This window comes from Scyliorhinus canicula, chromosome 20 (genome assembly GCF_902713615.1).
Source record: "Scyliorhinus canicula chromosome 20, sScyCan1.1, whole genome shotgun sequence".
In the NCBI taxonomy this organism is placed as follows: domain Eukaryota; kingdom Metazoa; phylum Chordata; class Chondrichthyes; order Carcharhiniformes; family Scyliorhinidae; genus Scyliorhinus; species Scyliorhinus canicula.
Window position 1 is genome coordinate 35,306,805 of NC_052165.1, and position 12,017 is coordinate 35,318,821.

The window sequence follows — 12,017 nt, forward strand, 5'->3', positions numbered from 1 at the left end:
AAACCCCACCTGTATTGTAGACGTGCAGCTCGTCCACGATCCCCTCGTTCCCACCGCCGAATATGATCATCAACTCTTTGATCGCCACCACCCGATGACCGTGTCGGGGCCGCGGAACCGGTCCGGTGGCTCCGGTTACCCGTCTCCATTTGGGAGAGGGAGCCGCCATCTTACTGCACCCTGCCCAGAATCCACCGCGGGCCAGACCTCCCCCTGCCCAGGGTGCACCGCGTGTCTCAGAGAGGGATCCCTGTGTAGATCGGTACTCAGGGCAACAAGGGAGTGTTCGAAACAAGTCTATTCCTCAGTAATGTTCCAATCTTCATCAGACTTAGTGCCATAGCACTGCCCAATAAAAAATGTTACACCCATGTTTAAAAAAGGGCGTAAAGATAAGTCTCGCAACTACAGGTCTGTCCGTTTATATTTGGTGGTGGGGAAAAACATAACCTGGGAGACAATTAACAAGTCGCATGGGCAGAGGAGGGCTAATGTTGGAAAGCCAGCATATAACGGTTATTGAGGGCCATACTGTTGATGTGATGTAATGGATTTCCAAAGAGCAATTGATACCGTGGGTAGCACAGTTGCTTCACAGTTCCAGGATCCCAGGTTCGATTCCTGTCTTGGGTTACTGTCTGTGCGGAGTCTGCACGTTCTTCCTGTGTCTGCGTGGGTTTCCTCTGGGTGCTCTGTTTCCTCCCACAGTCCAAAGATGTGCAGGTTAGGTGGATTGGTGATGCTAAATTGCCCTAAGTGTCCAAAAAGGTGGGGTGGGGTTACGGGATAGGGTGGAGGTGTGAGCTTCGGTTGGGTACTCTTTCCAAGGGGCGGTGCAGACTTGATGGGCCAAATGGTCTCCTTCTCCACTGTAGATTCTATGATAGTCTATGATACAATGCCACACAACAGCTGCGAGCGAAGTTATAGTTCATAGAATAAAAGGGATACAAAATTGGCTGAGTGACAGGAAACAAAGGGTAATGGTTAGTGGATTTTATGTGGACTAGAGGCATGTTTGAAATTGTTTTTCCCAGGGGTCCGTATTGGAAACCTTGTTGTTCCTGGTATATATTAATGACCTAGACCGTTGTGTACAGTTTACAATTTCAAAATTTGCAGATGATACAAACCTTGAAAGCATTGTGAACTTCGAGGAGGATGGTGTAGAGTTTCAAAGGACATTGACAAGCTGGTGGAACGGGTAGACAAGTGGCAGATGATCAATGTGGTGAAGTGTGAGGTAATTCGTTTTGGTAAGAAGAATACAGAGGGACAACAAAATAAAAGGCACAATTCTGAAGAGGATGCAGGAGTGAGGGATCTGGGAGTATATGTATATAAGTCATTGAAGGTGGTAGGACAGGCTGAGAGCATAGTATATACAGCAGCCAAAGTTTTAATAATAGGCACAGACTGCAAGAGAAAATTAAACTTGTGTAAAACACTGGTTCAACCAGTGTTTTACACAACCAGTAAGGTTAAGGGGGGGGGGGGGGGTTGTTGGGTTATGGGTATAGGGTGGATACGTGGGTTTGAGTAGGGTGATCATTGCTCGGCACAACATCGAGGGCCGAAGGGCCTGTTCTGTGCTGTACTGTTCTATATAACCTCAATGGAATTCTGTTCCCATCACCAAATGTTAGGATAGATGTGATAGCATTAGGGAGAGCAAAAAATATTAATGAGAATGGTTCTAGGATGAAAGAATTTTAGCTGCCTAGAAAGATTGGAGAATTTGGGACTGTGTTCCTTGGAGAAGAGAAGGTTGAGAGGAGATTTGTTTGAGGGATTGGGACAGAGTAGCTAGGGAAAAGCTGTTCCCACTGGTAAAAGGATTGAGAATGTGAGCGCACAGATTTAAGGTAGTTGGCGAAAGAAGCAAGAGACCTGAGAAGAAACTTCTTCAGGCAGCGAATAATTGATTTCTGGAATATGTTGCCTGATTGTGTGGGGTGTCAAGTTCAACCGAGATATTCAGGAAGGAACTGGATTATTTGAAAAGGATGGATGCAAGGCTACAAGGAGAAAGTGGGGGAATGGCACTTGGGTGAATTCCTCATTCGGTGAGCCTTCCCACATACGATGGACTGAATGGCTGTAATGATTCTGTAAACTCAACTGAGGGAGACGAAAAAGCACTGGGTGGATTTCAGGTGGAGTGGTGCAGCAGGTGGGAGAAACGATGAGGAAGCCACCAGCTCCAAAGGCAGCCTTTCCTGGAGCATTGTTCAGCATATAGCCGAAGAAAATGAAGGGGAAGGTCCCATGACATTACGCTGGTGGGACGGGCTCCCAGCATCTCCGTTTTTATGTGCCAGATGTAAAAAATTAAAACTAGAACTCCATCCCCATGCAACATTGTACTTCCCCTTGTACTTCCCCCTAGTGCCAGGATACTGCCTAGGAATGACCCTCGCTCCCCTGGGTGATGTACCAACCTGCCTGCTTCTGGCGGGTTCAGCTTGCAAGGTGCACATTGTTGGGTGGGTGGGAGGGGGACCTGTTGTGATTGACATGCTGGGGGGGTGGGGACCTGTTGCAATTGACTGCTGATGTGAACGGATAATCTAACATGGGGGCTGTCAAGCTTAAAGGCCTAATAATTGTATTTAAATATATTCAAATAGGGATCCCGATGTTAAACGTCAGGATTCCTGTTACGTCATAGGCAGGTGCACTTGGAACAGGAAATCCTGCCGCCGATCCTGCCTCCAAAAATGGAAGTGCAAAATTCCTCCACTGTTGGTATTTCAGCTTTGCACCATCCATTGTATTCTGCTTTTAAGCAACCAAATGTATTTTCTAAAATAATTCATAAGGATCAGCAGTAGCCGGGGCAGCATGGTGGCACAGTGGTTAGCACTGCTGCCTCACGGAGCCGAGGTCCCAGGTTTGATCCCGGCCCTGTCCGTGAGCAGTTTGCACATTATTCCCGTGTCTGCGTGGGTTTCACCCCCACAACCCAAAAGATGTGCAGGCTAGGTGGATTGGCCATGCTAAATTGCCCCTTAATTGGAAAAATGAATTGGTTACTCCAAATTTATTTTAAAAAATGATTAGCTGCAGCCATTTACTGGACCATAGAAATGAAACATTTTAAAAAGATGAAAAAAATTAATGTTGCTGCAGATCTATCTGCATATAAAATAATTGCTGCACAAAGCTTGCTCTTTGTTTACTTAGCAGCAATTGGATGTTGAGTATCAACCCTGATTATTTGGAAGTACTTTTGCCCTGAGTCAGAAGTTTCCGAGTTCAAGTCCCATTCTAGAATTTTCTTTTTTAATGTTTTTAATTTAAGTTTTTACATTTTATACACAATACATTCGATAAGGATAAATGCATTGGTTACAATGTGCAAGTCATTTTCCTCTGTGCCGATCCCCCCTCCCCTCCCACCCCCCTTGGTTGCCCTCCCACCCCCTTCATTTGTTGTTTCAGGGTCCTTTCCTGGATCCCTTACTGTACAATGGGCAGTTATCTACAATTTATATGTGAGCGGTGCCCTTCCCCCCCCCCCCCCCCCCCCCCCCCCCCCCCCCTTTGCCATTTGGCCTCTGTCCATTCTAGAATTTGAGCACAAAAATCAAAACTAACTCACATGCTATGCTATGCTGAGGGAGCTACTGCAATGTTGGACATCCATCTTTCAGGTATCTGCCTGTTCAGGTGGATGTAAAAGATCCCATGGCACTATTTCAGGGGAGTTCTTGCCGTGTCCTGGCTAATTCCTCAATTAACACCACAAGAAAACATGTTATCTGCTCCTTATCATATTTTGATGTTTGTGGAAGTTTGCTGTGTGCAAATTGGCTGCTGGGTTTCTGACATTACAACAGTGGCTATCATAGAATCCCTCCAATGCAGAAGGAGAACATTCGGCCTATTGAGTCAGCCTTGGCCCTCTGAAAGAGCACCCTTCCTATCCCCATAACCCAGTAACCCCATCTAATCTTTTTGGTAAGGGGCAATTTAGCATAGCCAATCCACCTAACCTGCAAATCTTTGGACTGTGGGAGGAAACCGGAGCACCCGGAGGAAACCCATGCAGACACGGGGAGAACTACAAACTCCACAAGACAGTGACCCAAGGCTGGAATTAAACCCGGGTCCCTGGTGCTATGAAGCAGCAGTGCTAGCCACTGTGCCACCGTACCAACTATGCAACATTTAAGTGACTGTAAAGTAGAGATGTTCAGTGGTCATGAAAACTGCTGTTTAAATGCAAGTCTCTTTTCTTTGTAATCTTAAATGATAGAACTGCATCTTAGCAACAGTACATTACATGGTCAAATGTTCCAGTTCAAATAAAGTAATAAACAGTCTAATTCACTCGGAGCTGTGCTATGGGAGATTGCTAGTAATACAAAGAGTCTGGTACATTGACCCATGTTTCCTATCTATCGCACTACATACACTTCCTTTTTGTTACACTTCATACTGTCTATCTGTGTCCAATCAGTTATTTTCAGGCATTCTATTGTCTATCTGTTCCCTACCCATTGCACTTCAGGCATTACAATGTCGATCTGTGTCCTATCTATTGTGCATATTGTCTATTTTGTCTTCTATCCAATATTGTTCAGTCCAGGCTCCCTGTGTCATGCTCCCATCTCATATGGGACAGCACACTGGGCTAAATCGCTGGCTTTTAAAGCAGACCAAGGCAGGCCAGCAGCACAGTTCAATTCCCGTACCAGCCTCCCCGATCAGGCACCGGAATGTGGCGACTAAGGGCTTTTCACAGTAACTTCATTGAAGCCTACTCGTGACAATAAGCGATTTTCATTTTATTTTGTATTTATAGTGGAGACAGAAATAAGAAAACTTACGAGAAGTTATGAAGATCAACCAATAAAAACGCTGAAACTGAACCGAGCATATCTCTCAAATGTTTTCAAAAATCATAACCAGTTTCTGATGGTGGCAAAGATCAAATACCCTGGGCGAGATTCTCCCAAAGCGGGAGAAATCGTAAAGCTGGCGTAAAACCCGGGCGGGTTTTACGGCAGCGCGCCCCTTCCCGACCGGGGACCGATTCTGGTCCCCCGGTCGGGGCTAGCAGCCCGACGCCGTTAAGCCCGCTTGCCGGAGTTAGCGCCGGCTGACGCGTCATATGACGTCAGCCGCGCATGCGCAGTTTGGAAGACTCAAACCTGCGCATGCGCGGGTGACGTCATCGCGTTTTTGCGCGAAACCCGCGCATGCGCGGGCCGGGTTGCCCCTCAGCCGCCCCGCGAATGGATACTGCGGGGCGGCGGAAGGACAAGTAGTGCGCGGGCATCGGGCCCATGGCACCCTTGGTATGGCCGTGCCAATCGGTGCCATGGTTATTAATAGCGAGTTTGTGACGCCGTTTTTACGAACGGCAAGACCAGGTGTGTTTGCCGTTCGTAAAAACGGCGGAAAGGGCTGGGACTTCGGCCCATCTAACAGCTGAGAATTGCTGCCGGCCGTAAAAAAACGGCGGCAGCGATTCGGGTCGGGACTTCGGCGGGGGGGGGTGGGAGAATAGCGGGAGGGCGGCAAAAATGTCGGGAAGGCCCTCCCGCTATTCTCCCACCCGTCGTGGGGGGCGGAGAATTTCGCCCCCTGTGTTTTATCTCACATCTTAAGGATATTTAAAAATTCCAAGTGACATGAAAACATAATTAAACTTACCCTTGTGTTTTAAGTACCTTCATTGCCATTTTAACATGATTGTTGTGTTCTGCATCACACCTTTCTTGACCGATCACTCTAAAAGCTAAATGGGAGTTGCCATCTACAATAATGCCAGCCATCAGAGCAAGTGGAGAATTTACCAGCATAAATAAGTTTGATTCTTTCAACTGACAGTTTGTAGCATGTGATAGCAAGCTCTCAAACGTTTATTTGTTTTTCCAAGTGATTTGAAAACAAGATTAATGCTAATGCTATTACCAATTTCTTAATTGTAATTCCAGAGAGAGTGAAGAGAAAGGAAGGGGAGTGATGACATAACCTATCAGCCAAGCCCAGAAGTGATGGCATAGCCTGTGTGCTACTTAGTTTGTCGTCACAATTCAAAAAAATAAGAGTGTTTGCAAAGAACACAGTGATTTTTCTCAGTAAATGTGCGTTTCCTCATCCTGTATCAAGATTTCTGAGCCAGCATAATGCATTCAAAACCTTATGAAGACATACAGATGTCACATTGCATATGCAACATGCTGACACAAGGGCATTACAAACAATAAAAATGTTCCTTACTGCTGTGTTTGATTTTGAATGAAACAAATGACGCTTTTCAACTTAGAAAGTGGATTCATAAGAAAATAGGAGCCATTCGGCCCCTCAACCTGCTCTGCCATTCAATTAGATCATGGTTGATCTTCCACCTAAACTTTCTTTTCCTACCCACATCTGTTGATTCCCTTAGTTCCCAAAAATCTATCCATTTCAGATCCCTTTTTCCTGGATCAAGTTCCTTGATTAAACAATATTTAAGCATGGTCTGGAGCTGTGCTTACGAAACAATATGTAAAACCTGCTGCAATAAAGGGACACAAATCCATCTTCAGAAAGGATCTTTTTTTATTCTTTCATGGGATGTGAGCACCGCAGGCAGGGCCAGCATTTGATGTCCATCCCAAACTGATCTTGATCGACCACGACAGAGAGCAGTTAAGAGTTAACTACATTGCTGTGGGTCTGGAGTCACGTGTAGGCCAGACCAGATATTGGCAGCAGATTTCCTTCCCCTAAAGCAGTGCTTTTCAAATGTTTATTTCCCGGGACCCACTTTTGTCAACCAGCCGACCTTTGAGACCCACACCAGCCGTCCTTTATGGCTCATGCCAGCTGACCCTAGCGATATACGCCATTTTCACTTACCTTTAATGCAAAAGGGGAGCCTGCTTGGTCCTCATGATCTCACTCCAGTCAGGTTCACAGGAGGAGAGGGCAATGCGCATATCAGGTGCAGAGTTCAGCCAGTTCCTTTGTGCTGTCTTCACCTTTGTGGGGGAAAAATATCCAACATCGCCCATGTAGGTCACTGTGAAGGGCAATAGCAACAAAATGCTTGCTTTACTCAGCACTGGATACTCCTGGGAGATGCTACTCCAGAATTTTTGCAGCCTCATGGACTTTTGGCATGTTTTTAATGTGCTGTCGCAGGTCAGGTACAACAGGTTAGTCTTTTCATTTGGACTCAGCTGTAAGTTAATAACTGACTCTGGGGTCTCCATCTCAAGATGGATTTTTCACCCACCACTTCTCTTTCAAAATCTGAAACCTCCCATTTGCCAGTACTTCTCATATAACACACATGGGCTTTGCATCCATATTTGCATTGACATAATTGACAAAACCATACCTCAAGAAATTATCTTTATACTGCTTTGTTCCCAAGTTAAGTTTCTTCTATGTGGCTGTTCACTTGAAGCCCTGGAGCTCTGTACAGAGATAACACAACACCACTCTTCCTGCCGTGGATTCGCCTCAGCAACTCGCGCCAGTATATTCTGATGTGAGATCCTGGCCAGTAGGTACACTGCCTATTTGTGTCTCTGCCCATCTCTTCCTCATAATCAAATTATTCACCTTCACAGTCTCTTGCCTTGCATGCTAGCAGCTAGAAAATGGAGAAGCTCTCCATGATTTGGCATCAAAATCTGGTACATTAAGGGAGTATGACGTCAAATGTTTGTGAGGGCGCGCTAACCTGCTCACTGCTGCCACTTAAGGTCGGAAGACTGCACACAGCCTTATTTTGTTCTCATTTTAAAGCTGGTAGCGGCTGCCATTCTCATTTTAAAGGTTGGTAGCAGCTGTTGGGTGCTTATCCTGCAATCAAGACCATCTCAGGAACGCTGCTTTTCAATCGCTTTGCAACCCGCCTGACACCCTCTTGCAACCCACCTGCGGATCATGACCTGCACTTGAAAAGCCCTGCTTAAAGGGCATTAGTGAACCAGGTTGGTTTTTACAACAATTGAAAGTTGTCATGGTCACCATTACTGAGACGAGCTTTGAATTCCAGATTGTAAGGGTCCTTCCTCTTTGTTCCTGTTTATTCTGTTACTTCCCATTTCTTTTATTTTTGCTGTTACATTTTTGATCCATGGATGATTTGTGGATATATGTTCTGAAGGCAGCCTGTGCCTTTTAATTCAAACAGAAGGATCCAGAAGGCTGTGCTGTTTTAGACTGGCTGACATCAGTGACTTGGTTTGATTGATTTGGCTAGTGGCCAATGAGTTGGCCCAAAGGGCTGCGTTCTGCCCGGGAACAGGCGGTGATTGGATCCGATCCAATGTTTTTGTTCAATTATTCCAATGAAATGTTTTCAGAATCACGAGGTTGCAGCTGGGTTTAATTTTTGGTTCTGCAGCCTGGATGGAGGGTTCCAACTAACTCCAAAAAGATCTGATCAATCCTCTCCATAAGGCCACTGTGAGGGCTGACTCTTCAGCAAGTCTGGGTGTCATTCCCTTGAGACTGAAGAAGCTTGAAATAAAACCACGAGTTGAAAGCCAGGTTTGATGTGAAATAAAGTGTCCATACAGAAAGATAGAGGCCTGAATGTGAACCTCAAGCTGAAGATCCAGAAATAAAATGTCTCTTCAGAAAGCCTGCTGCCTGTAAGTGCTGTATTGTACGAATGACTCTGCAAGGAGGACCATTACCAGCTGTAAACCAGAGACTTTAATCAGCGAGCATGCGGTGAGTAAAGACCCCAACAGTGGCTAGGATACTGGACCGGAACCGCAACATTTTAGGGGTTGGGAAAGAATGATTCATTTCAGGAGTGATTGCATGCAGAAACATGGCGTGTTATTTTAAAAACAAAACTTTGTTATAAGTACAATATTAAACATTTGGACTTCACACCCAAAAAAAACAGTTTACAATTTACACCTTACCCCAACTTTACAATTTCCCATTAAATAACAAGAAATGTAACATACATATCTCAATCTATCTTACTATGGGAGAATACTGGACTCAGCAGAAGACAACTGCTCTCTGCAAAGCTTCTTCACCAACTCTCTTTCTAATACTTTCAAAATGATTCTCTGCCTTTCTTGGTTCCGCCCATCCCCCTACGCTGAAAAACAACTAATCTCTGCAATCTGCAAAGCACATTAACTTCCCAGGGACTTCCCCAGGCAAACCACTATGCATTAGCCCAGACTGAAAAACACACTCCTTTGTCAATTTCCCCAGGGAAACCCACCCAGACCCTGCACAACAGAATTCTTTTAAAACAAACACATTTTAACCCCAGGCCTTTAATCCTTAAATTGCCTATTACATTTACAACCCTGTACAATTTTCCATCAAACTTCATATACTGCACATAAATTTCTTTGTCACAGATCAAAAGAAATCAAGTTGCAACGCTGAATCTCTACAAATTCTTGGAGACTTTACCATCTTCCTCCTTCAGGTACCATGCCCTAAGGAGAGTGTTAGCACCCCATACTGGATTGGTGCATGATTATGCTTGGTAAAGTTTAGCAGTGGTTTGCCATTTCCCTCTGCAGTATGTCTGACCAGGAGACTCTCCAATTCTTTACCACCTGCCATCAGGTATATTCAAAGGATTTGCAGGCTGATAATCAACCTGTTTGGGGACATTATGGATGCGCCTTCCATGGCCATCAAGTCCTGACGTGAACTTAAACCCAGTGCTGGGACACTGCCACTGCACCACAAAACCACCCCTAGCAAACATGCTTAAAATTAAAGACAAATAACTGGGACATGACACACAATCTTTGAGGTAATTACCTGTGAGAGAGCCAGTGGATGAGGTTTATTTGGACTTTCAGAAAGGGGTTCGACAAGATCTCACATAATTAGCATTTAAATGAAAGCCCATGGGATTTGGGGTAGTGTTTTGAGATGGATAGAAAACTGGTTGGCAGACAGGAAACTAGGGGCGAGATTCTCCGGACTCACGACGGGTCGGAGAATAGCGGGCGTCGGAAATTTTTTACGGCGACGCTGTTCCGACGCCCTCCCGCTATTCTCCGAACCCCGCAAAATGTCGGAGTCGCCATTCCCGACAAACGCCTCCTTCCCGCCCCTGACACGACCAGAATCGCCACTGATAGCCCCCCCCGCTATTCACCGGCCCGGATGGGCCGAAGTCCCGACGTCATGGCGCCCTGTTTGCACGTCGTGAAACACACCTGCTTTTTAAATTCGTCAACCAGTCGGCCTGGCTGACGACAGCTTGGAGGAGGTCAGGGCACCACTCAGCGCACCGCTCAACGCACCGCTCAGCGCACCGCTCGAGTCTGGCCACAACGGGGAAGGCATCCCTGAGAACGGGAGGGGGTCCAGAGCGGGGGGAGTGTGGGGCGACGGGGGAGGCAGTGGGGGGCGACGGGGGAGACGGGGGAGGCAGTGGGGGGAGACGGGGGAGGCAGTGGGGGGCGACGGGGGAGGCAGTGGGGGAGACGGGGGAGGCAGTGGGGGAGACAGGGAGGCAGTGGGGGAGACGGGGGAGGCAGTGGGGGAGACGGGGAGGCAGTGGGGGGAGACGGGGGAGGCAGTGGGGGGCGACGGGGGAGGCAGTGGGGGAGACGGGGGAGGCAGTGGGGGGCGACGTGGGGGGCGACGGGGGAGGCAGTGGGGGAGACGGGGGAGGCAGTGGGGGGCGACGGGGGAGGCAGTGGGGGGCGACGGGGGAGGCAGTGGGGGCGACGGGGAGGCAGTGGGGGAGACGGGGGAGGCAGTGGGGGGCGACGGAGGGGGGGGGTTAGGTAGAGAGTGAGCCGTCCAACCCCGTAACAAAATGTCTGCCAGCATGCCATGGTGTGCCGGTGACGAGGACACGGCCGCTGGTTCCCCTGTGGCTTCCGGACACAGGCCACTGACGCACCCGTGAGGAGGCCATAGTTTACTGGCCGTTGGATGCAGAAAGTGACCAGGGGTTAGGCTGACCGCGTGTCAGCAGCGCGACCAGGCCACCGGGACACACTGGTATCCCATGGCTGGCGGCTGCCGAGGTGTCGACTAACCTCCGTCTAACATGTCCCGTTTCTCTGCCTCCCACCACCCTTCTGTAGGTTAGCACGATGTATGGGAACAGAACGGCGATGTTCTGCGCAGTGGTTGGGGCCGCTCTACTGGATTTGGAGATGCAGCAGCATCCACACCCACAACCCGCAGTGGCTGCAGGGCCAGCTGCAGCAGCAGAGGGAAGGGCCGAGGAGTTGCCAGTCGTCGAGCAGAATGGGGGGGAGGAGGAGGAGGAAGAGGAAGAGGAGAGAGTGAGGGTGCAGCCACGGCGCCAGAGGCGACGACCAAAGCCGAGGGTGTACCGTGTCCGGGTCTCTTTCCTAACAATGCCGGACATCACCTGCAGGAGAAGACTCCGGCTGAGTAGGCAGACGGTGATACATATCTGCCAACTCCTGTCGCACCTCGCCCCACGTGGAACGGGGGGAGGACACGCGATCCCGGTTGCCATCAAGGTGACGGTCGCTCTGAACTTCTATGCTACCAGCTCCTTCCAGCCTCCGAGCGGGGACGTCTCCGGGATCTCCCAGTCATCGGTGCACAGGTGCATCCGGGATGTGACCGACGCCCTCTATGCCATCGCGGACCTCTACATCACCTTTCCCGAGGACCAAGCAAGTCAAGACTCACGAGCCCGTGGATTTGCCAGTGTGGCCGGGATACCGAGGGTTCAGGGGTCAATCGACTGTGTTCACGTCCCCATGCGCCCGCCTGCTGTGGACAAGGAAGTGTTCACAAACAGGAGGGGGACATACTCCATTAATGTCCAGGTGGTATGCGACCCCCACATGAGGTTCATGAACGTCTGTGCAAGGTTCCCAGGGAGTGTGCATGACTCCTACATACTAGCGCAGTCGTTCATCCCTGCGATATTTGAGGGACGTCCCCCCCGGCTGAGGGGCTGGTTGCTAGGCGACAGGGGTTATCCGCTGAGGTCTTGGCTGATGACGCCTATACGGAGGCCTCAGACCAATGCGGAAACACGATACAACGAGGCCCATGCAGCAACCAGGGGT

General features: G+C 48.5%; 1 protein-coding gene and 1 long non-coding RNA gene across 3 annotated transcripts in view; one reads left to right on the plus strand and one right to left on the minus strand.

Moving 5' to 3' along the window:
• Window positions 1-189, minus strand: part of LOC119954695 (host cell factor 2-like) — a 90,384-nt gene extending 90,195 nt beyond the window's left edge. For both annotated transcript variants that reach the window (XM_038780174.1, XM_038780173.1), the window contains exon 1: window positions 10-189. In XM_038780174.1, the coding sequence (XP_038636102.1) occupies window positions 10-169 (160 nt within the window). In that variant the 5' untranslated portion in view covers window positions 170-189. The remainder of the gene's footprint in view (window positions 1-9) is intronic.
• Window positions 173-6,233, plus strand: LOC119954696. The gene is made up of 2 exons (XR_005458292.1): window positions 173-411; window positions 5,949-6,233. It is a non-coding gene; the product is annotated as an uncharacterized LOC119954696 (long non-coding RNA).
• The last annotated feature ends 5,784 nt before the right edge of the window (window positions 6,234-12,017 follow it).